Source organism: Lutjanus erythropterus, chromosome 16 (assembly GCF_056507025.1).
Source record: "Lutjanus erythropterus isolate fLutEry1 chromosome 16, fLutEry1.hap2, whole genome shotgun sequence".
Taxonomy (NCBI): domain Eukaryota; kingdom Metazoa; phylum Chordata; class Actinopteri; order Lutjaniformes; family Lutjanidae; genus Lutjanus; species Lutjanus erythropterus.
Window position 1 is genome coordinate 17,442,126 of NC_139332.1, and position 25,459 is coordinate 17,467,584.

At 40.1% G+C, this 25,459-nt stretch overlaps 3 protein-coding genes across 5 annotated transcripts in view; 1 reads left to right on the top strand and 2 right to left on the bottom strand.

The window, feature by feature from the left end:
* Window positions 1-5,813: 5,813 nt before the first annotated feature.
* On the top strand, window positions 5,814-8,986 carry LOC146312929 (interleukin-6-like). The gene is made up of 4 exons (XM_084738868.1): window positions 5,814-6,099; window positions 6,225-6,317; window positions 7,388-7,516; window positions 8,451-8,986. Exons 1-4 carry the CDS (start codon window positions 5,911-5,913, stop codon window positions 8,637-8,639), a joined length of 600 nt encoding a protein of 199 aa, XP_084594994.1. The 5' UTR covers window positions 5,814-5,910; the 3' UTR covers window positions 8,640-8,986.
* Window positions 8,987-10,714: 1,728 nt separating this feature from the next.
* On the bottom strand, window positions 10,715-16,976 carry tomm7 (translocase of outer mitochondrial membrane 7 homolog (yeast)). The gene is made up of 3 exons (XM_084738867.1): window positions 16,814-16,976; window positions 13,842-13,890; window positions 10,715-11,116 (listed from the first exon to the last, which is right to left on the bottom strand). Exons 1-3 carry the CDS (start codon window positions 16,914-16,916, stop codon window positions 11,101-11,103), a joined length of 168 nt encoding a protein of 55 aa, XP_084594993.1. The 5' UTR covers window positions 16,917-16,976; the 3' UTR covers window positions 10,715-11,100.
* Window positions 16,977-17,535: 559 nt separating this feature from the next.
* Window positions 17,536-25,459, bottom strand: part of hycc1 (hyccin PI4KA lipid kinase complex subunit 1) — a 30,953-nt gene continuing 23,029 nt past the window's right edge. For 2 of the 3 annotated variants that reach the window (XM_084738700.1, XM_084738701.1), the window contains exons 10-11: window positions 24,347-24,509; window positions 17,536-19,728 (exon numbers count right to left, since the gene is read on the bottom strand). In XM_084738700.1, the coding sequence (XP_084594826.1) occupies window positions 19,211-19,728; window positions 24,347-24,509 (681 nt within the window). In that variant the 3' untranslated portion in view covers window positions 17,536-19,210. Of the gene's footprint in view, window positions 19,729-22,477; window positions 22,822-24,346; window positions 24,510-25,459 lie in introns of all 3 variants that reach the window. The other variant, XM_084738702.1, reaches the window with a different exon arrangement.

Sequence of the window (25,459 nt, forward strand, 5' to 3'; positions counted from 1 at the left end):
TGTCTTGAGGAGGAGAATGTCCACAGTCGTCACTTCCCATTAACTTCAGAAGCCGCGCTGCAACCACTCAGTTATTCCAAAGTCTCAAATTGTCCACTGAAAGTACCCAAATACTTCCCGGTCAAAAAGTGGACACAAACCCAGTCTTACAACATCTACCACCGAGCAAATCTAGCATCATCTAGTATGCAGGCTGCTGCTTTTTTTAATTTTTGACCCAGTTTGGGAGTTCTCCAGTTTGATTCCCCATGAGTAATACCAACAGACAGAGGGAAAGTTATATATCAAAAAATAGCAGCAGGGGGATTTATAAAAACCTAAATATTCTGATTTGACAGCATCTCATCAGGCATGTGGAGTAAAGCACTAATGAATATATTTGTTGCAATGCTGAATTGAATGGAAGCTGCAACAACCTATTTGAAGGGGGAATGTGAAGAAAGTTGTGAAAAGTAATGTTTAAATTTAAATAAACATTTAATTCTCTCTAAGCTGAGTAATGTAGGTGCCTAATTGACATAAAATACGTGTGAACCACAAAGGCCATATCCTGGTCATGTTTTGAGTGTCATATCACAGCCAAGTTTCACAGAATGATTATGCACTGCACAATATCCTGGATATCAATCTGTCGTTTTATCAAGGAAGTTGAAGGCTGTAAGTCAAAACCATCATTTTTGCATGGCTACTCAGATTCCCAGTCTTAATGTTATTGCATAATAACACAGGAAATTCAAAAGTCAAAATACAAAGATCAATGGAAACACTCCCTACTGTCCTCCTAGCACAGCATCCAGCATGTCCAGTGCACTCTCAGATAAGCTGATTGGTGCTCAGAGCAATTCAAAACAGCTTCAATCCTGGAACTGTGGACTCTGTTTTCCTTCACAGTGCAGCCAAACACTAGCCTAAAAAAGATAGCATAAACCTACACATGAAGGTTACTACTCTGTTGAAATGAAGAGTTACTTGTTTTGCTGATATCAATGCACCTACAGGCCCATCTGTGGAGAAACCCTAATAGCTGGATCTGTATCTGACTTACTGTCAAGTTTTGCAACTTCAAACTAAACCTATGCTTCTGCCCCAGTGAAATAACCGAACATGCCAGATGCTTTTTTACCCAGAACTATCTGGGAAGTCATCCTTAGAAACTGTTTGTAAAAGCACAGGCACTGTAAAATAACAACTAGGCCAATGGACCATTAAAACATCTGCTGATCACATCTAACACAGGCTAACTTCAGCCAATCAGATCAAACTCTCTAAGAGTGAAAACATCTTTTCCATTGAGAAAAGCCTTCAGTGCCATTATTTGCTCTTATTTCTATGAAGAAATACCCTCCAGAACTGATGATATTGCAGTATCTATGCTAACCTCTTCAGGAAGCACAACTGTTTCTTCAAGACGAGTTGCTTCCACAGATGTTTCTTGCTATTGTCACACCTAAAATCATGCCTGTAGCTGTGAGCTGTCACTCCTAGGATGGATTTTCATGTGATCTTACGAATCCAGCTGTCTAGCAAGGTAACAAGTGAATGGAGCTGCTACACAAATAAAAACAGTTGACGACCACAAATATCTCACAGCCTGACAAGAAAGAGGTTAGTAAATGCACATATATTGTTCTTGCATTAATTCCCATGTACAAGGAACCCAAACTATCATGAACTGAGTCACTTCTGGAGGACACAACAGACAAAATTGAAAATAAATGGGAGGGAAAACATATTTGAGGACTTAGATCTATTATCACAGCAGTTAGGAGGCAGTGAAAAGAAGATATCTTATTTTTGTAGCCACCTGCAGTGGTATCTTATGTTATCTCATAGATGGACAAATAGGTCTTAACCTTTGACCCTTGCAAGAATTATTTTGCATACTGTATTTGGAAGTTCTACCTTCACAGAGAGAGAGGCATTTTGTTCAACTCAGGAGTCTGTACGTCGGTCTATATTGTGCAATGTATATTTAATCTTCGATCAATCAGTGTTTGTCTTTCTGTGGAAAAGTACAACGTCAACATCCGTTAGAGGGGTATCTGACTAAACATCCAGTAACTAAGACGTAGATCATTTTAATGAGAGGAAGCACTGATGTGGGTGGATTATCAGTGGGTTTAGACTTGTGGCTTGTGGTGCTCAAATTAGTCCCGGGCTGAGAACCAAATTTAAGAAGTATGAGAAAATATTCAAAGTCTCATAGTGGTCTTAATTTGAGCTCATTTATGTCAAGGTGGACACTGGCTAAACAAGTTCTTACTTTGAACTTTCCCTTCCCTCTGGGTGATATACATGATTTTCAGACCTAACACAGCTTCTCCAGAGCCACTGGTAGCTGAGCTGCAAATGGACACCATCACCTTTGCTCCAGCACAAACGGACATCGCCTGTGCCCCGGTGCCTGATCCCACCACTGCTCCCTGTCCCGCTGCTGAAGCCGCAGGATCTGCAGTCCCTCCGGAGCCGCTCACTGCCCTGCTTCTGATGCCTCTCCGGTCACCGCTCCTGATGACTCCTGGATTTGTCTCAGGACTAAGCCTAAAGCCCCAGTCAGCTCCACTCCGTCCCACCATGAGCCCTGGTTCCTGATGGGTGCCAGCCATCTTCGACCGGCATGACTTTCTGTCTTTGGCAGCGACATTCCAGCTCCCTACTCCTTCCTCCCTGTTGCCCCTCAGACCCATCAGCTCTATGTCACCACCCACCATTCCAACTCCAAAAGTCGACACTCAGCATCTCATTGCCCCCTTTTTTCTCTGATGACTCTGATAATGGGTGATTCCACAACTAGAAATATGCCGTCCTCTATTCAGAGAGTAACAGTCCATGTGGGAACAAATACCACAAAGACACACCTGACTCCAGTCCGCTTGCAGGGCTCACAATGTGGGCTACCATTTCTGTCTGTAACATTAAGAGTATTGACCTAATTGCTCTCGCCACTGGAATTGAAAACCTCCCCAGCAAGGACAACTTATCCACCCGTGATGAACTGGTCTTTCACTACAATGATGGGCTTCATAGTCTCTTAACCACGCTTGGTCCTCTCAAAACTCAATAATGTCTCCTTTATTCACTCTGCTCCTTGGTTCACCCTCGGACTCTGCCACCATAAAACTCAAGGTTGCCAGTTGGAATGCCTTTATAGGAAAACTGTGCTTGTTGTTCGCATGGACATGGACAAGAATCACATACTGCACTACAAGCTCTCTCCACAGCTAAATCAATCTATTACAACAATGTAATCCGGTCAAGTGAAGGGAATATAAGAGCTTTATTTTTCACAGTTAACATTATGCTACAGCCACCGGATCCTCTCACACCCCAGATGTATTCACTTGCACAGTGAAATTCATTTATGACTTCTTTAATACCAAAATTGAAATTATCCACCAGTAGCTATTTCCTTGAATCTCCCTACATACACCTCACCTTACATGTCCTGCCATGCACCCCTTTTATCTTTCCTCTCTAGCCTTAAACTCTCAGCTGTTTTTTTTAAAAAAAAAAAGAAAAAAGAAATTGATGTTGGAAGAATTCAAGGGAAACGTCTTTTTCATTTTGTGGTGTAGAAAATTACAAACTATTAATATTTCTGAATTCTCTAAAACAGTTTTTTTTTTTAGCATCAAATCACTGATAATAACTAGAAAAAAGGTCTAAACCATTTGGTCCCCCATCAGGCTGAAAAATTCCAAGTGAACTATCCAAATGAATAACAAGTACCCTGACCAGAGAGTACACCAGGCAGGAGGAACACACAAGATGATCTTATTTCTGACTACAATAATTAGTCATTGTTGTCATGTTCATTTATATTATCAAGTCGGTTTTATTTCTGATATTGTTTTCCATTAATGCTGACAGTATATCCCTGTTTTGTATATTTTATGTCTTTTTCATGTGAACCCTTTGAACCCTTTGAGCTGCATTCCTCGCATAAAAAGTGCGACAAATAAACTCAATATCATTAATACTATTTTAGGCTGTAGGATCAGGGTCAGTAACATCTAAAAGCGACACTTCATTCTTTTATCTGTTCATGAATGGGTCAAACTCACACATACAAGATCTAGTTTCATGACTAATGTTGGAACAGGAATATGACACACAACTACAGTCTGAGGAAACAAGAAGAAAACCACTGATTGCGTGAGCTAATTAAACTCAGAATGAACTGAATGTTATTGGACCACAAAGGGGGCATTTAAGAATGGTCAATTGTTGCACCAGATGAAAAGTTCAGGGAACAATTTGCCCCCGGGGGACTGTGACTTTCAGTGTAAAATTTCATGTTAATCTGTTGGACTGACTGACCAACAAACTGCCCCTACAGGCTCGCTGTCAGTGTGACTGAAAAAATCCAGTTTTGGAAATATCTTCTCTTGTTGAGGGACTGTGGAAAACAAAGTTTAGGGGTATCTGACAAAATATCCAGTAAGTGAGACGTAGGACTTTTTAATGAGAGGAAGCACTGATATGGGGGGTATCAGTGGGAACTGTGCCCTGTGGTGTCCCAGCATTTACTTTGTGAAAGATGTAATGCAATCTGTCTAACAAAACATAACAGAAGCACCAAATCTCGAATCCCAGTTCTGAAAACAATCTCATATTATAATAAACTCAGATGGTATTAGCTCAGGTGAAACAGACTAATTGGGAAACAGACGACCATCAATGTGTTTTGGAATAAAATTGGTGTTTTATTAGTTTTTAGCTTGAGGTTGAGGCAGAGGCATTGTCACAACTATGTTAAACTTATTATATTATTTGACATTAATAGGGATTACAAGATGATTTATGAAATATGAAATATTAGCAGTTAAAATAAAATGTGAAATGTGAAACAGCAATATTTGGTGGTACACTTTGACAGAATATTTTACATCACACAAGTGTTGCTAATATTGGGAAAGACTTAGTTAAACACTCAGTAAATATATCAGTCAACCGATGCTGGCCTGTCACAGGTATAGCCGATATATCAGTATATATTAGAAATGGCATATGAAATATAGGATTTTTTAACTTGAACAGTAACATTTATTGTTTTAATATCCTGTACATGATATTCTGTATAAAGAATATCTGATGATGTATCTGATTCACTGATATCAGTCTTTTTACTCTCTAATATCAATATTGGTCCCAAAAATCATCACATCAGTGATGCCCTTCAAAATACTCCAGAGAGATGACAGGGGTAGGCAACTACTCCCCCTCTGTGTGTAATTAAAATCAAATATCCACCGTAAATGTGACTTCTCATTACAGGATGTCGTTTGTTCATTTCATCTATACTGAGTTAACCATCACAGCCATGCAAATATATGGTTTTGAGTGGTTTTTCCCTTTAAATTATGTGTGTGTGTGTGTGTGTGTGTGTGTGTGTGTGTGTGTGTGTGTGTGTGTGTGTGTGCTGGTGTGTGGGTGTTTGAAACGTGCTTGATTATTCCTCCAATTAATGAAGTAATCATTAATTAATAATTTATTTTTAAACAATAGACAGATAATTAAAGTGGGTTTATGATGAATTCCTGCTCTCACTGCTTTTTTTTTTTTAAAAGATGGACATCTTAGTCAAAATCACCATCATAACCAAAGCCGACGCCGTACCGGATGTTGACGCAAACTTTTTATTCCGCGCTGTTAAAGAGATATTGGGAAATCCCTCCAGTGTGAAGAATATAAAAAGACAGCCCATTGCAAAGACAAGTCAACTCTCTCTGGCTCTGACCGCCCTCAGCATCAGAGGAAACTCGACTTCCCAGCAGCTCATCATGCCCTCTACGCTTAGTAAGTGATTGACAGCCTGTGGTGCAGCAGGTTTCCTGCCTGTCTTCCTCTTTTTCTTTATTCATTCATGCTTTTCTTCCCCTCACAGACGCATGCCTGCTCTCTGCGGTGATGCTGGCCGCTCTGCTGCACTGCGCTCCCGGAGTCCCGCTGGAAGACGCGCCCACCGACGGCCCGGCAGGTGACCCCTCAGGTGATGTGTCAGGTGACCCCTCGTTTGAGGAGGGTGATAATCCCCCCGACCAACTGAATAACGTCTGGGAAGCGGCCATTGAGGCAATCAGAGGCCATAAGGCGGCTGTAAGTGTTTTATCTTTCACTGAAATGTGGTGTTTTTCTAAATACTAATGCATTTGCAAAGTTAGACAATGTCCTGCACTCCTGACCTCCGTCATTCTTCCTTGATCCTTTTCCTCTCTGTGCAGTTTGATGATGAATTCCATATGAATTACATTATTCTGGGGAACTACAAAATCCCTTCCATTCCAGAAGCCTGCCCTCACTCCAACTTCAAAAAGGTAATGATGAAAATCTGTCCAAACACACCTTACCAAGTACTTCACACAAGGCAGCACCCACTGCTGGAAAGAGTATTGGAAATCTGTACTCATGTGCAAGTACTGTTACATTATTAAGATATTTCTCAACTACAAGTAAAACTACAATTACTCTTCTCAAAAACTACTCAGAGTATTAATTACTTTAAACCATTAATCCCAACTCCTGCTCTGTTCTGCTCAGTAGTCACGCTCAACAACAAACCTGGAAACAGGTTTAGTGTAATGCAAATGTAAGTACGAGTAGTAGGGCTGCAACTAATGATTATATGTCATTACTGATTAATCTGTCAATTATTTTCTTGATTAAATTGATTAGTTTGGTCTGTAAAATGTCAGAAAATTGTGAAAGTGTGATCAGTGTTTCCCAAAGCAGAAGATGATGTTTTGTTTTGCCCACAACTCCATAATATTCAGTTTACTGTCATAGATGAGTAAAGACCAGAAAATATTCACATTTGAGAAGCTGGAATTTGAGAATTAAAAAAAAAATCTAACCAATTAAAAGATGATCAAAATATTTGGGTATTCATTTAATGATTGATTAAAAATCAATTAACCATTGCAGCTCTGAAGTACAGACTTGAAAATTTAATTACAGTCATTTGAGTTATTGTAATTAGTTACTTCCACCCCCAGCAGCAACTTCATAACAAGTAGATCATAAACCAATTTGAAAACTTGCAAAAGGACAGTCAATAAAACTAAAACAGATAAAAGCAGTAATAAACCAGTCATAAAAACAACAAAGTAAATAAAACATATATTAAGAAAAAAAAGGGACAGTCAGTCAAGAAAATGAAGAAAAACAAAACCAGTCAAGGACAGTCAATGAAAGTAAAGTAAAGTAAAGTAAAGTAAAGTAAAGTAAAGTAAAGTAAAATCAGGAAAGGCCCTCTGATAAAATATATGTATATTTGAAGAGGTGATTTAAAGAAGTCACATATTTTGAGTTGTGTGTTTCCTCCTCTGTGATAAGAAGAAAGAAAGCGGATGGTGGGTTCATTTGATTTTCTCTCCTCTCTCTCCAGGAGGTTTATCTCCGCAATTTTGCCCAGGGCCTGCTTACTTACACGGTTTTTCTCAAGCATGTGGAGAAGGAGTACCCCAGGAAATACAGCAGCCAACTGGACAACCTGATCATCAAGATCAAAGAAAAGGTGAGTCTGACATGCTGCTTACCTGTCTTTCTGGCGAAACACTAGAAAAATAATATTTTATTGTCTGAGTAGCTTGGAGTAGCTGCCATTTGTGACTATAATACTCTGTATTCGTTATTTGGATGCCCATCAGGTGCCACTAATATAGCAGCTACTCTAGTTTAGCTGACATCAATAAAGAACAATGGATAAACATTTAATTTCCTATATATTTTTAACAATAAAAGCTATTTTATAGTCCTATTATTTTGTTATTTGAATGATTTTATTATCAAGCAGCAGCAAAATCAGAAAATATTAGTTTTTTATGAGTGGTAACTTAATATGACTCCTGTCCCCTGAAAGCAAACATGAAACTGTAAAGTAAAGCAGAAACCTGTGATTACAAACAGCGACGCAGAAGCGAAAGTAAGATTTCCACCGCAGAGATTCTGTCAAAAGCTACACTGATTTTAAAAAAGCTTTTTTTAAAAATCTTGCTAGTTTGAGGGGGATGGGTTGGAAGCAAACTTTGAGATGTCACTGTAGCCTGGTTGGAGGTCAGCTGCGGTCGCTTTGGCCCGTTCCGGAGGTGATCCGTCTTCGGTGTGAATCGGCACATTAAAATGCACCAGCGCAACGCAGTTTGACTCAAAAGTGCCAATGGAAAATCCCAAGTAGACATCCCACAAATATCACTTTATCTTGCATGTGTGGACCAGGTTCAGCAGCAGTTAATTACTCCTGGTGCCAGACAGACCTAATATCAATGATCTGCATTGTAAGCTTTACACTAGGTGACACCATGTCCCTCTGCTTTGTCAGGACTTTGAATTGATCCTCTGTATGAAGAGTAAATGAAGTTACTTTGCCTTGAGTACTGTTCATGCAACACTTCCACTGATGTTACAGCACTGCTAAGCCATATTGTACCACTGTCACCTCTGGCCCACAGATGAGGCACCAAGAAAAGGTCACAGCGCTGACCAGCAGCCAGGAGGAGCAGCTGCTGCAGGACATCGACAGGCCCGACGCTTTCGACAGAAAGATGACAGCGCACATTATCGTGTACAACCTCCGCAACTTCCTCGTCGATTGCAAAAGATTTATAATCAATAAACTGAGGAGCCCGGAGGAAGTTTGACGGCCAACAGTTTCTATTCCCAAATGCTGCAAAGATGAAAGTGTTAAAATTCAGTTATGAAGGAATACCTCAGGGAAGCTGGGTGGTGTTAAGAGAGAAATCATCAAAGAGCATGTTCTGCCTGCACTTAGTGAAGGTATTGTGGGTCTATCTCTGATTGAGTAAATCTTAACACCCTCAGGGCTTTAATTTGTCCACTATTGCATAATTTATATAAGCTTATATAATCTATTTATATTTGGTGAAAAGTGTTATTTATTAGTCATGAGAAAATACATGGTTCAGGGTTTCTTGCACTAAAAATTCAATTTGTACTTGATAGTGATTGATTTTATATGGATTGTTAGTCTATTGGTACTTTTTTGTAAAGAAAATAGCAATAATAGTACTGCAACATCTATTTTTGTAAACAGTTATTTTATATTTATAGTTATTTATTTATAACTATTATCATTTAACTGGATTTGTTCTTTTATTATGATGCAAAGAACTATGTTAAACTGTGTCTGAAAGGAATATTCTGTGCACTTGGAGAAATAATAAAAAAAAATTAATAATTTGCATAGATAAGGAACAAAGTTCTTCATTTCAACACATTTCACACATTTCATGTCATGGAAGAGCTGTTTTTTTTTTTTCCTACAAAGTGTGAACGGCACTTGCAGATTGTTATCAGTCTCCTTAAATATGCATGTCCGGATGCTGGAAAATATGACTATCAAAGACATAAAACCAAAATGTGTTCACTGCAGTGATCTGAATCATCATGTCTGTTATTTTACAGAGTCTTGTGTGGAATTTCCACACTGTAATACACAGACTGTAACAAGTCACAAAAACATACAATGACACATTTTCTACAATTTACAAATTTTTTACGTGACCTATCATTTTTTAAAACCAACTTTTTTTTGGTTTTTTTTTGGTCAGTTTGTTAATATTAAACATCAACATAACTCCTGGCCAATAGTGAAGGAAGTACCAAGATCCTTTACTAAGTAAAAGTTCTAATACCCCAGTGTGAAAAGTTAAAGTATATAATCAGGAAAATATACTTCAAGTAAAAGCACTCATTGCAGAAAAATGTGCCACTGCTACTCCTATTAAGTAAACTGGGATGTTACGCCTCTGTGTACTATTACACATGATTAGATTAATACTACTCATAAATTCATGTAAAAGCATTGCAGCTAATGATTATTTCCATTATGGATTTATCTGCTTGTAACAAATTCAGCAAATGGTGAGAAACATCATCCCAATTACCCAGAGACCAATTTGTCCATCCAATATTTCAAACCTCAAAATGATATTATTAAAATAATTAAAAAGAAAAGCATTACTCACTTTCTACAAGCAGAAACCATGAAATGCTTTGCATGATAATGATTTGAACCATTATTGAAATAGTTGCTCTTCTGTCAGCTGACTTATCAGTTAATTGACTGATCATTTCAGATACACTTGTATAAACAGCTGGATAGTTTAATTTGTAGCAAAAGATTTAATAACTGCTTGTACTGAATGAAAAAATCTTGACTTTACTGTAACTAATAACTAAAGCTGTCAGACAAATGCAATGAACTAAAAAGTACAATATTTATGTCTTGTAGTGGAGTAGAGATAAAATGCATGAAACGAAAATCAAGTATATATACGTTCACCTACCAAAAGGAACTTTCATACTGAGTTTATGTTGGAGGATCATTTCAACAAAAGCGTTTGTTTCCACCACCATAACCACAAAATGTCAAAAAAAATTTTTTATCCAAATAAAAATCTCTCCTGCATATTTTTAGCTGGCTAATGTACTCTCTATAACCTTTGGCTGGTAAAATGTGAACACAGGCTCATTTCATGGAAAATCCAACCCAGTGACAAGCATTAAGAATAGCTAAGTGGAAAATTTCTTGTGGATGAACTCCTTCGCTCAAGTAGGTCATATAGAGGCATCAATATTAAATTGAGACTGTATCTTAACCAGATAAACGTCCTTCAAGTAGATTTAACTAAAATACTTGAGTGACCATACTGAAGTTATATTCCACCACTGATCCTGGTAATAAAGACAAGAGTGACATTTCTGTGTGGATTTATTTTCAGAAATTTTAAATTACAAATAAAAAGGAGGAAAAACATGGAATGAATGGAATAACCCAACATCACCTCATACATTCCTAACAAAACACTGACAGTCCAGTCGACACCACATATCTTCAGGAAGTCTCAATTCCAGCTTGTGAAGTATCTTCTTTCCATGTACCCGACACTCTCCATACTGTACATGTGGCGATAAAACAGTATGGCCGCAGATAACATTCATCCATTACCTCTCAGACACTGGACAGTGTGATTTATGGAGAGGAAAGAGAAAAGTAATGTCCATTTACTGGATTTCCAACGACAGCTGGGTCACATGGTCTCGGTGAGGAGGGGGGGACTGGCTGTGTGGCGACGCTCCTTAGCCCCATAGCAAACTAGAGAAAAGAAAAATAAATGGTTGAACTAGAATTTCGAAAATGTAACAGTTGACTTAGAGCCCAAGTGTTTGAGTGTCAATAAATGCTTCTGAACTTTGAGTGATGACACACCAACGCAAATCAATGAACCTCATTAAAAACGAGATCAAACATCAAGAGGTCTAACCTGCCTCAGTGCTTATGTGGTAAGATATCATCAGCCTATGTCATCGCTTTCATTTCCAGTTGAATCCCAACTGTAAAACGTGTTAAATTCACCTAATTCGGCAACTACAGCTAAAAATAGCTAACATCTAGATAAACAGATTCTCAGAATCTTCTGTCGTCAGTTCATATCATCATGAAGATTTTTCAAGACATGTGAACTGTTTGATCTTTGCTTATTAGAAGCAAAATGTGTAATTATTTAATAATAAAGGGCTATTCAAAGACAAAGATATTCAATAAATGAAAGAGATATTCTGCAACACATGACACACAGTAGGAGGAGAAATTGAGGATTTTGTAAGATCTCTCCTGACACATATTGTGACTGATAAACGTTTGTATTGAGACACCGACTATAATTGTATGTCAGCAAGAGTAACCTATAGCTCTAGTTAGTGAGTTACAGCAAGATGATGACTGGACTGTATGATATCCGGTGTTTTCTCTGGCTTTATGTCTGAAACTTTTTGTAATTGTTTTATTTCTTATCTTGTGTTTTTTTGGACATTAAAATGTAGTATTCTCCATTAAGGACTTTGAGTAATGTGGGTAAGTAGTTTACGGTTGTCTATAAGTGTCTTGTTTTTTTGTGCTCAATCAATCGATCTAGATCACAAACATCACATCAATATTACGCTTGCTTGTTCACGCCGCACTGAAGCTGGCCCCACGCTACAGGAGTTTTAAAATCTGGTTGCTCCACACACAAGAAGAAACTTCACAGGTTCTCTCTTCTCTTTAATCTCAAAAACCCACACACTACTTGAAAATAATGGCACACCACAGGATATTATCAAGTTTATCATGATCAAGTGATCTCATGTGATTTCATGAACAAACAATGGAGCCGGATGTAGTGAAACGACTTGCTGTAACAATATAACTAACATAACTTTGCAGTGAGAACAAACAAGCGCAGAATTTAACAACAAGCAGACAGGAGTTTTGGAGATCAGAGCAGCGAGATTAAATTTAGCTGTGAAGTTGTCTGGTGGCAGTAAATGCACACTTGCACTGCAGAAAAGAACTTCAAGAGGTTCCCATGTCTTGCTTCTCAGCTGATGGGTAAAATGGAGGGAGAATCAGTGAGATTACACACCAAAGCAGAGTGAACTGCTCTCTGGCTCTGCCTAGGTTAGAAATGTGGATAAAAAATGTGTATTCAGGTTCTTTTTAAGATAAAATAAGATATGATAAGCCTTTATCGACTCCCTTGGGAGAAATCTGCCTTGGACATACGAGAGAACACAGGCGACAAACAAACAAACAAAAACATACACACACGAGAAAAAAATAAAATGCCCAAATGCTCTACACATGGACATTTCCCAAGCTCCCAAATATTGCAGAAGTGCCCTGCACCAAAATATTGCACATTTCCCTTCCCTCACACCCACACCCACACACATTTCATGTCATACTGTTTGATTGACAGTGGAAGTAATGAAAATGTATACCTGTTCAGTTTTGAGGCAGTATAGTATTACATGCGGAGGTAAAATCCATAAACAAAGGCTTGCATAAGCAGTGTTTTAAAATAAAGTGTGTTGTGTTTAAAGCGTCATCAGTGCCTCTACCATTCCTGCATGCAAACTGGCAGGGATCTAACAGATGTTGTACTTCAACTCGTAAATTCCCTACCACGATGCCTTCAAGTGGAGCCGAGATGATGACAGCTTTTTTCCATATTGTAGGAATGGTTAATGTGTCAACAGAGAGCTGGAACAGAGGACTCCAGGCTGGAGTCACCTCATCAGCAAAGGGTTTAAGAAGAAGAGCAGAAATGCCACGCCTTAGTGTGCAACTTTTTAAAAAAGCCTTGGCCACAGCACTTCAAACCATGTTGCTGCTGAGTTTGTTTGATTTATTTTGTATGTTTTCCTGTTAAATTTGCTGCCAGCATGTTCTAATGTGGCTACTGCTACAGGCAGTGAGTTCGACTGATGTTGTAATACTGAGGGACAGCCATGAGAAACTGTGCGAATGTAAAGCCTCGTTGGAAGCCAATTAAATAACGTCAGTAGTAGGATGAATGCCAGTAGCCAGTGTGACCCACGTAACTGGTGTGTGTGGTGCGTTGCTGCTGCATTTGATGCTGAATATAGGTGAAAGACATGTCCTGATGGTAACAACATAGATAAGTAAGGAAAAAATAAATTAAATGGTGAAACTGCAAGAATTCATGTTTGACATTGTTGTGTAACTTCAATTTGCACCCAGTTACACTACCAGGTAGAGTTAACTCAGTACTGTGGTCAATTTGTGTGAGTGTCCATGGTCTTATTCCACAACATGTACTGTAGGACTACAGAGTTCTCTTTGCTGCCAGTAATTAAAACAACACACACGACTATTTGACTATTTCAGCCCCACTATTCCACGACTACAGGCAATGCATCTCTATGGTGCACAGGTGTAAAAATCCCTCTTTAGTGTCACTTTTCACAGTTGCTGCTTCTGCAAACACACACACAATTTGACATGAAGCACAAATCTCAAACCAATGTGTCCTCACCTCAACACTGTGGGTTCAGGCATCCCTGGATCGGCTCCCCGTTTGAAACCTGTGTATCAAAAGCATAAAGAAGAATTCAAGCATACATTTGAGAAAAGTGCCCAAAAATTCATAACACTGAACAACACAGAGAAAACAATCTAGTTCATCCGAAAGAACCTATTACAACTAACTAGAATCTAGTACAGAAAATCAAGTGGCTGTTACATTTAAGGCTGCAACCAAGTACTGTTTTCATTACAAATTATTTTCATGATTGGTTGTTTAGTTTTTAAAATGTCAGAAAATGGTTAAAATGTCATTCAGTGTTTTCCAAAGCACAAGGTGTCATCCTCAAATGTCTCGTTTTGTCCACAAACCAAAGATATTAAATTTACTGTCACAGAAGAGTAAAGAAATCAGGAAATATTAATGTTCAAGAAGCTGAAATTGAGCTTTTTCACTTTTTTCTTAGGGAAAATTACTCAAACCAGTTAATCTTTCTCAAAATAGTTTGAGGTTAACTTAATGGTTGAAACCTAATTTGATTAATTGTGCAGCTCTAGTCAAATTTGTGAAATGACATTCAACTTAAATAAGACACAGCACCAGTAGCAACTCTCAGCTGAGAGTCATATCCATTTGGCCCTGGATGCTCTATCAAGTGTTTCACTGACAGACTGCATTTTCTCAGCAGATAACAACGGAAAACACTCCCGTTTGATTAAACAGCAACATTGCATCAGAGAGTCATGACATCCGCAGAGGCCTTTCAGATCTCATTTTTGATGAATAGAGTGAGGACGCCCTTGTTACATCCGAAACATTAAAAAGTAGGACATGTGACTCACTGCCCCTGCCTTGCACACGTCACAAGCAACTATAATGCAACTGATTCTTAAGAAAAACAGAGGTTCCTAGAAGACTAAATATAGCCTCAGCTTACTCCTCCCTTACACCGGGGTTACAACTGATTATTTTTGAGTTTTCTGATTTATCAATTGGTTTAGATTATAAACTACCAAAAAGGACAAACTTTTAAAATGCTCCATGAGATAAAGATGTAGTAAAAACACTGTCATGTCCTAACATTAGAAAAGATTACATCTACTAAAGTTTGGCATCTATTTTATTAATGAATTGATTTTTAACATTGATTAATAATCATATAGTTGACTAGTTGTTTCACTGCTATCAAATCACAACTGCCTGACACATGCCGTGTTAGTCAGATGGTGCCAACACCACCAACAAATGACGTGAATTTTAAGAAAGTTCTGCTTTTAAGAATTAGATGAGTTGCAAGAGATATGCATGAAAAAGGGGCTAAAGAAAGGGCGTGAAATAAGCGGAGGGAGAAAGTGTGACATCAGTGTTGGTCTTTCCAGAATGCTGAAGTCAGAGAAGATTCACTTACATAGGGCAACTCCACCGGCTGTGAGGTCACATGCAAAAATCTTAACTTCCCCAGGTTTACTCCAAACCACAGCCATGAATAAGTCTGAACTTCCCCATCATTTATTCCGAACCGCAACCAGGTATTTTGGTGCTCCAGATGTGATGCAGATATTTGGCAGTGAAATACAAGTGTACAGGCATGAATGTCGTAGACTTAGAGGAAAAATTTTACACCAACTATCCAGGATGTTCACATACTTCAAGTACAAGAGTTAGGGTTAGGGTTATATTTTTCTTAACATACGGGCACTTGAAAAGTTGTCAGTTCATTATTCAAAAATACCTCTCTCACACAGGGGCAGACAGTATGAGCAGCATAGAAAGTACACTGTTGTCAATTTGCCCTTGAGTACGGTATGAATTTTTGACAATACCGTTTTGACTGGTAGAGCCCCCCCCCCTTTGCTTAACCAGGAAAAACTGTGCCAAGAGTTTGTTGCAGGATTTGTCAACATTAGTCTGCTCCAGTTAATTGCAAAATGCGAGAGCCTACATTGCTTTGCCTTGAAAGGAAGAAATAGCTGAAAGAACCACACCGTCAAGCTTGCACACTCTTCTTGAGTAAAGGTCATCATCTTAATCATGGCATCTCTGCCGACTTCCTCTCTGCATGTATGTATGTGTGTATATGAAGGAGTTCAGCCCCAACACAGAGATCAAGAGAAAGGTTGCAGGGTGATGGTAAAAACCAAAATGTTAAAAGTACTGAAAAAAAGAACGAAATCAGGTCAGAGCTTTGCCAAAATTTTCAATACGTGGCAATAAAGACTACGTAAAGACAGCTTAAGCTTTAGGTTGTTTCTAACACTGATTCAGACAGCAAGCAGAACACTATAATCTGCAAATCATGTCAGACAGCACTTATAAGGGGTGATAGTACTAACTATTCTGGAGAGGAAAAACAGTTTTGATTTGTTTTTTCAATTTGTTATTTAAGTTTTGCACATTATGTGTTTGTAAAATACCTCTGTATTTTGTGCAATACGTCTTTGTAATATGGTAATAGCCACCATGCAGTTACCACTCCAATTTTTTTAATCCCTTTCTAAGTATTTATAATGAAATGATAAGAAAACGACTATACTGTGCTATACACGTTACCATTCATGCTACATATTGTGGCGTGATATAAATCTTAGGTGAACCTGTCTACACGCCTACAGGATAATCACTAGTATGGTGTGACAGCTTGCCTTCATGAGGAGATCATAGATAGTTTCATCATGAAGTTCACACACCCACTGCATATCATCGTTAATTAGTTACATTACATGCACTACATTAACTTACTTCCCCAAAGAGGGCGATATAAACTGTACTACCTCTTCGGGTATTATGGGAACAAAGCGAATGTTAACGAAAGTTAATGCTGGAGTTAATAATAACAAACTGGGAATGGGAACCACGCTGTCTTTACACATGCAATACAAGCGAGCTCATAGTTGAAGGCTAGCATGCTAATCAAACTGGCTAATGTTAGCGCGGCATGTGTCCTCAGCTCGCCGTATTACGGTTGCTACTGTTTGGATACTGACCGAGGTACAGCACGGTTGGGATAAAACCCCATCGGATGACAAACTGGCCGCACTGGAACAGCTGCTGCAGCCGCTGTTTGGTCTCTTTGCTCAGTTTAGCCATGTGTTTATCCCGATCAGCGGCGACGCTGCTACACCCAAGGACAAGGCAAGAGGAAATGACGCAGTACATCCGGCTGTTAAACCAACCTTGTGTCTAGGAGGGAACCCCAGACCTGCGAAAGGTCTCGGGAGAGTGACCATTTTAACCGAAACCATTTGGTTTTAACTTTTTAACCATGAAGTTTCCTAACCAAACGTTGTTGCCTTTAAATTGTAACTACAGCGTTGTCACATTATAAAACACAATCACCTAACACTACAAACAAAACGTACTAATCTCGCGAGAGTTTCGCGAATCAATGGTCCCCTCTTAACGATCGTTAACCGACGTTGTCAACTCACCAATTTATCAGAGACCGCCATCTTGTGGACTGACGTGTAACTGTTGTCAGTCTCAGATCACATATTGGCTATTGAATATAATTATAGCTAAACTCTTCACACTTTTAGACAACACTACCATTTTACAGTGTTGTCAGACCGATTACATATAATCTATACATTACATATGATCTATACAAAAATGTACCACAATTTCATGTTTGCGAGAGACACAGGTTCTGCATTTATCATTGTAATGACTGGCGATACAAACACAAAAACATAACTGAGTTCACAAATGAAATATAGAAACACTTTATTCCCAGAAGTCATAGCAGTGAGTTATCTTCAGACATAGAAAGGCCAATATAAACCAACTTTAGTACAACAGTATGATGTACAACAAGAGCTTACCCATTCACATTCTGTAAACCCACATACAGAAACACGATGATTGTTATTGTCCCACCAAGCTACTGTATGGACACTCGACGGCTCTAGTACACAGATGACAGAACACACTTTTGTTTGAAGGGCAGGGCAGCATGAACGCTTGATTTAGGACATCAAATGTAGCAGATGGATTGAGTTTTATTTCCTTTTTTGGTACAAGAGAAACATCACCATGTCATGTGACGTGATGATGATGATGTGAACAACAAGGAGGGACACAGGAAACACATCACCAAAGTACTACAAACAGCTGGAATGGTGGGTGGAGCGAAAGAAAGGACAGATGCTTTGTTGCCCCGTACGAGAGAATAAAGTTCAGTTACAGTTTTGCCATCAGAGTATTTCACCTCTGTGCAAGTAGATGGACTCCAAGTCTGTGTGCTTTTTGTTTCGCATGTGAGAACTGTAGAAATCCGCACGGAGCAACAAAGCATATTGCTCTCACAGGAAAATTCCACACGTGAGAGTCAAACCTCTTGTTCATCATTAAGAAAATACCAAAGTTGAGAACACAACTTGTTTGCTCTTTCAAGTGCAAAAGTCAATACTTAAAATCATACGCGCCCATCGTCCCCCACCGTCAAAATCATCCTCATCATTTGTCAGAAGTTTAATTTTTGCCATTGAATACACAGCAATTCAGGAAAAAGTGCTAGAGGAGCAAGAGGGAGGGACACAAATATTGCTTCTCCATTACCATGACAACACTGTGCAACTGTAAACATGAAGAATCGATTTTTATCATACTGGTTGATTATTTAGTGGTCGTTTTCCTGATGTTTTAAGGGAAGAATACAGATTTTTTTTTTAAAGAAGCACAGCTGTAACTAGTGTGAACAGTTTGGGTAATCATCCCAATAGATGGAAAACACTGAATAGGAAAGATTCATATTGCTGTGGGAAGGGATCTATTATTTTCTTTTTTAAAAAAGTAGCAGAAACACTTGTTTCAACTTTGAGAATCATACCTTGATCATTTTATCAATCAGCAGCCTTTATTCTAAAAACAACTGCACACATACACACATACAGTATACACACACTCAAGCATGCTCACACATACATCTGCCCTCTGACAAACCTGGGCACGGTCGGGATGGATGTATGGAAAAGCCATGCAGGGCAACAAATGCCAATTAAAATACTTTCCCACACAGTTTGTTTTTAGTAATGAGTTTTAAGTGCACCCATCTACAACAGGCTGCTCTGCGACGGAGTGCAGTTTTGTCCTGGCACGACTTCACGGCGACAGTGCACTGGTACAAATCGTTGAAGCAGGAGGCGGCATCCCTGACACACCACCTCCAACAGGCCCAGAGGAAACTCCGCTGGGATGTCTGAGTGGAGCAGGGCAGCAGGATGGTTTACAGCACAGAGAGTCAACAACATTAAAACAGGAGTGACGAGGGAACCGGCGGGAGTGTTTGTTCACGTATTTGCGGTTGGCATGGCTTGGAGTTCCAGGTCACAGGTACAGGGTCACAGGATCAGAGGCGAGGCTTCAGGTCAGTCACAAAGGGTTCAGAGGTCAGAGCCGAGGTGCACGCTGATGCTGGGAGAGCGCTGCGTGTGGTTCGGCGCCGGACTCAAGTACCCCAGCCCTTCCTCCTGCAGACTGCATGAGTAGCGGCCGGCTTCGGAGGCGGTGTGGTTGCTGGAGGGAGGGGCGTTGCCACTGGCCACCTGCTCAAAGGAGCGGGAGAAGACGGCGCTGGCGGTGCGCGTCAGGCTGGTGAGAGCTCCTGCCTTGGGCACTGATTGGCTGGAAGTGAGCGTCAGTCGCTTGACGGACAGCTCTGTGTTCTCGCTGGCGGCCCGGCCTGTTGTTAGAGGGCCCGCCTCCTTGTCCTTGTCCTTGCTGGTGCGCCCGCCGAGCCTACACTTCTTCATGGCCTTGGCCCCCAGGTTCAACGTGGTGACGCTGTTGCTGATAGTGATGGTGGGTGGGGTCATGTCAGGCCCCACACCACCTGGCCACACCCCTTCATCCACCTCCGAAATATCCATCAGCTCATCCGGGGAACCCAGATCCACTGCGTCTGTGAGACAGACAGACAGGGGGAGACAAAACAAGCACTGAAATGAAAAACAGGAGTACGCAGAAGAAAGATTAGTCATCTGTCATCCAGCCCATCTGATCCAATCAAATTACTGAACTCAACATGCTTCAGAAATAATCTATTATACATTTAAGGAGTAATATGTAAAACCCTAGTTGAATATTAAAGAGGCCGAACTTCTATTTAATATATGATCTGCAGTTGAAGTGAGACTGTTTAGCAAAACAGAACATACTAGCTGTAGCATGGATGAGAGCAGCCCATCTGAGTATTTCGCTCCTGTGTCACGCCCCCACCCATTTTTGTGTGAAAACAACAACTCTAATTTGACTGGCTGTAGGTACAAATTCATCAGTCTTTGACAGTTTAACTGCAAAAAGTAAGAAAACTGCATTGCTTTGCAGCTATTAGGGGCTCAAATCCTATGGCCAGTCAGGGGAACAAATACGCGTGTCAGAATCAGCATCATTACATAGAAAAAATAAAGAAATAGTCAGATTAGTCAGTCAGATGTTTTGCTACTGTTGAACCAAACCACAATCTGAAAACAGGTGTTTTATGGGAAGGCCACATTTTTTTCACAGTAAAAACTCTAGTTACACCATCAGTAAGACTCTTTTCTCATTCACTTCAATCTATAGGCACGATCATTTACTCAGTGACCCTTACTAGCCTACATATGGCGGGTCTCACCCATGGCTGTCTGAGAAGTCAGTATTTTGATTTTATGTTTCCTTAATCTCTGATGACACATTAGTGTCATTTTAGGATTTAGAACAGTTAATATATTACATATTTCTCCTTTAAATGTGTTGTGTTTGGGGTCCTAGGCAATGACGTTGAGCTTTGTGTTGGGCTGAATGACAGAGGAGCTCCATCACTGTCCAGCAGGTGGCGCCTTCACACTGTAACCTCAGCTAACAGGGCCTTCTCGCCACCTGACATGAGACAATGCAGGCTGTGTATTCGAGCCCTGCACACAGGTTAGGTTAACATTCAGTGGTTTATTGGCAAAGGAGTGCATGTTTTGTCCCAAAGGCAGGAGAGGACAGAGTCTAAGCCTAGGAAAGACCACACAGGGAAAGTAAAGGAAGGCAAACAAAGGCACAAATAAGTAAACGTTTTCCTCCTCACTAACTCTAAATACACACAAACAAATTGACATCTGTCCTGCTTTCTTCAAGGCATGCATCCACACCTGTGTGAGTGGGCAACCACCCGCGTATGAACAACTACACACTTGTGATCTGATGCTATCACTGTAACTTAACACCTGTAAACAGCTGGTAAACAGACAGATAGGCAGGTCCTGTTAAAATCTTTCATGGTCAGATTTCTCCTGTTCAGAAAAAGAGACAGACAGGAGTCATGAAATTTGAGTCGAGATTTAACATCGTGAACGGCCTTTGCTTCAAATAATTCAAGACCTGCATATCTTTCCTCAGCTCCTAGCTACCAGTCAGAAGGAAGTAATCTGTCTCCAGGTGCAACCCAGGGGTAATGTGTTGAGGCGTACCCATGTGTTCTGTAAGACACCCAGATGTTGGACCCTGAAACAATTTCCTGGGTCTGGCACTGCTAATATTTTTATGATTCAAGGTCATCAGGCGTTTTTGTTATCAGTGACCTGACGTCAGGACTTAAGGCAAGTTTTACTAAACAAGATAAGCTAGCAAGAGAGTTTGCAGTTTTATATCTACAGCATGTGGGTCATATTTGCTGTTCATAAAGCTGTTTTCATACCTGTAGTTTATGTTCCTTGTTTTACTGATCTGCTTTTAAAGGGACAGTTTGGATTATTTGGTGTGGGTTTGTATGATCTATAAGTCCACTTGTCAGTGTATTAGCAACAGTAGACGGCGGTGCACACCCCACGTTTGGAGACACAGAGAGAAGGACCAGCATGGAAGCTAAGCAATAATCTGCTGTCGACAGGGTCAGCAACAAAAGGTATGTTAGCTACTTAAAAGAATCAATATCAGTTCATGTGTAATATTTAGAATATTTTGACACACTTTTCCATCAAGAAAACACTGTTATACAAGCCAAATATCTTTCTGTCCAAACCAACCAAACTCCATAGGTGAAATCAGTAACTTCCTCGCAGAACACAAGAGTTGCTGGTTTCTGTCTGCTAGTTTGTTTGTGTGATTGTGTGACTTTGTATCATTTGTATCTTCTGTGAGTCTGAACCATCCTTTTAAACACCAAACTACCAGACAGAGGACGCAGCAGAACAGAAACTCCTGTGATCTCTGAGGTAAAATTCCTAATTTTGTATGCTGGCACCCCTTTCTGCTTCTCCAAACTGGGGGCCTGCCGATAGGCATCTACTGTAGCTAATACACTGACTGTGGATGAGTACCTCATACAACAACACGTTAAATAATCCAAAATGTCCTTTTAATTTGATCCACTCAACATAAACACATCACATTATTTTGATTGCACGATTCAGCCAAGCACATTCGATTATTATGCATCTTTTACAGGTTATTGATTTGTTATTCAGTTAAATAATTAATTGGATTTGAAGGAATCTCAGCAGGAGATTCTCATGAGGAAGCTGTAGCAACAAAGGAGAGAGTAGATGAGTGAATGACGTTGGATAGACAGATGAGAGGAATAGTGCAATTAGGCGAAGAGAGAGGTTGGTGGAGCCCAGCGTAAAAGGTAAAGGGGGAAGTCATCATGCAGCTTTTCAGACCACGCCCCCACACACGGTTACCTAGGTTACCCCGGGAGTGGGGCAGGGGGAAGGAGGGGCAGGACCTTAGTACTGGCTCCTCCCTGTGGAGGCCGACCCAGAACCCTCATTCTCCACCATTCGCCTCACAGACTTCTGCCTCCTGACCTCCTGACCCCGCGTGCTGGAGTCATGACCTCGGGGGTCCAGGCTGACCTCGGAGGCGGCGCCCAACGTGTCGCAGTCGGGCTGGGCGCGGCCGTCAGGGCGTGGCCGCAGGGAGTCTCCGTTGGGCATTCGCTCGCCGCTCACACCTGTCACACTGATCTCGGGGATGGCCACGCCCCCCAGTGCAGCCTCACTGTCTACACTCACCTCCTGGGACTCTGGTGGGTGGGCATGGGGAGGTAGTGCGACAATACATATATAAATACACACAAACACACACACACACACACACACACAGACAGACAGACAGGTACCATGCATACAAACATGAAAAACAAGAAGACGGTCATGTGCACAGACACACACGACCACAGTAACACAAAGACACACAGAGGTCATCAATGTAATGGCAGAAAAATAAAAAGACAAAAATCATAGTGATCAGAACAGAACACAAAGCACATGCTACATGGAGATGAATATGAACACAATATCTGAATGGACTCGGATTTCATATTAGGTCACCGCTCAGAGCGACACATGAATTAATATTTAATAGTATTTTCCTTCATCGTCCTCTCACAACAAAAGCTTTACACATTAATAAGTCGCTGGCACCGATGAGCAGATATCATGAGATGAAGAAGGGGTGTTAGCGTCCAGATGAAACCTGCTCATTAAACTCGCTCAAGGCTATAATTTACCTGCCTCATCTGTACTCTGATAGAAAAGATCGGCTCTCTCCTAATTCTAAACCACACACACACAGTCATCGCAGACTCTAATAAAAGTCTCATTTGTTCTGTGGCCATCAAAATACCATACATTTCCTTTAGCACACAGCTGAAACTACGTGAAACAGAACATTCAGTACAGAAGTATACACACTGCAACTCATCTGTTTTATACAGGGGTGTCACAATACTCCAAACCCACAATTCAATTTGACTTTCGATTTTAATGTCATGATTTAATTTGATTTTTGATTTAGGGAAGGTAGCATTGTGGGTAACCTGAAACCTAATAAGCGTAAGATTTAAGTAGTTTGCTGATGCCTACTGATGCCTTTATATGACCTACATAAGCAAACAAGACTGTCAGTGAGAAGGATGGCTATTTCTATATAGTTATTCTTGCCTGCCACTGGGTTGGCATGCAAAAAATACTGTGAGAATGGCTGAGTCTGCTTTTGATTCTTTAATGTGATTACTGAAATTCAAGAAACATTAAAATTGATTTTCAATTTAGAACTGAAATTATGGCACCCCTAATTTTATACTATAATTACACAACCTTCTCTCTGGTTTCCTGTCAAACTAGTTCATGTGCTGTTTTTTTTGAATCTGTGTGTCTGTTTTTCAAAGACTGCTCTCTATCTCGCCCTGTCTTTGTTCCTAACAGATGACAGTTTTGAATGAGGAGATTCTAAAAAAGGAGGTAGACAACACTAGCTTGCAAGCTGAGGAAAGGTTTTCTACAAGCTTCAGGACTGACGAATGACAACGACAATAGCACAGTGACTGTAGGATGTGAAATGGTATGATGAGTGAACAATGAAGAGATCTAAACCTCTTGCTCTCTCCTTTGGCATTAATTAGTTCAATCAAACAACTTTGGTTTTTATTACCCCATAAAAATGTGATTGCAAAATGTTTTGGAGAAAATTTTGAAAAATGTGTGTGAAACCTCAAACTCTCACAGTTGTCTCCCTACATCTCACTTTGCTTTGTATACAAGTCTTACCGTGTCTCTTCCAGCGGTGTCCCCTGATGGAGAGGGAGGTGACAGCGTTCCGGGAGATCCTGGAGGAGGTGGGTGTGATCTCCACCTGAATGCTGCGTGCACCCTCCTTGTTGTTGCTCTTCAGTGCTGCGCCATGCAGTGACGACTTAATGGCATTACCCACCTGAGGGTGACAAGATTCACACATCCACAAATGTTACTGCTTCTGAGGATGCCAGACTTTCACAGAAGGATAAACAAATGGCTCTCAGGTTGCACGTTTTATTTTATGTTACCTGCTAGTAATCCTAATACTTTTACCTCTCTGTTCTGCTACAGGCACACTTATTGTCCGTTGTGCTACTTCTGATCAACTGGTGTGGACACCACAACAATTATTGCAAAGTCAAATGTTGTGCACAGTCTGTTGTTGAATGTAGTTAACCTCTTTGGGTAGACTGGATTGATGATTGACCCGCTATTTACAGCTCGTCTTTTGCCCAAACACTGGTGAAGGTGGGCAGTTATAAATAATTAAGTCTGAATCAATGACATTTTAATACTCCTTATTTAAAGACCTGTTTAAGTGTGGAGGAACAGTGTCCTCAAGTAGCAGGACTCATTCTGTAGATTTTGCATGTGGTTCACTTTTAAACCAGTTTGACAAGCAAACGCAATTTACATGTTCAAATTCCGTTTTATAACTGGCACCAGTGTGCCTCAATAAATTGTTTCTGAATGCAACCCAAAATTAAATTTATACCTGAATTTCTAGTTGTTGTGGCATATTTACATTTTCTTATATTTAAAACTGAGGAATAATCCATCTTAAACATCTAGCATAGTCTTAGAGAAGGCTGTTTTATTCAGTTGTTTTCATTTCCGTCACGTCACCATTGAACACAGCTCTTCAAGTCACATTTGTGTAAAAGATGTGAAAAAAGATTTTTGATGATTGTTCAAAAATATCTTATTGGTAAGACTGTAAAGTTGCTGCATGAATTACTGTAACAAGGCCATTCATGGTACAATGCAGAGGTTTTGGAAGTGGGAGGCCCCACTAAGATATGTTTTACTCTTTAAGCTCAGATTGTGTGACCAAACCAGTAATATCTGATCGATAACCTAATTTCT

Excerpts from the sequence above, each read along its gene's own strand:
- LOC146312929 (XM_084738868.1), top strand. The coding sequence starts at position 5,911 with ATGCTGGCCGCTCTGCTGCACTGCGCTCCCGGAGTCCCGCTGGAAGAC. Across the intron at positions 6,100-6,224 it reads TCAGAGGCCATAAGGCGGCT|TTTGATGATGAATTCCATAT; the intron begins GTAAGTGTTTTA and ends CTCTCTGTGCAG. Across the intron at positions 6,318-7,387 it reads CTCACTCCAACTTCAAAAAG|GAGGTTTATCTCCGCAATTT; the intron begins GTAATGATGAAA and ends CTCTCTCTCCAG.
- tomm7 (XM_084738867.1), bottom strand. The coding sequence starts at position 16,916 with ATGGCTAAACTGAGCAAAGAGACCAAACAGCGGCTGCAGCAGCTGTTC. Across the intron at positions 13,891-16,813 it reads CCCAACCGTGCTGTACCTCG|GTTTCAAACGGGGAGCCGAT; the intron begins GTCAGTATCCAA and ends TTTGATACACAG.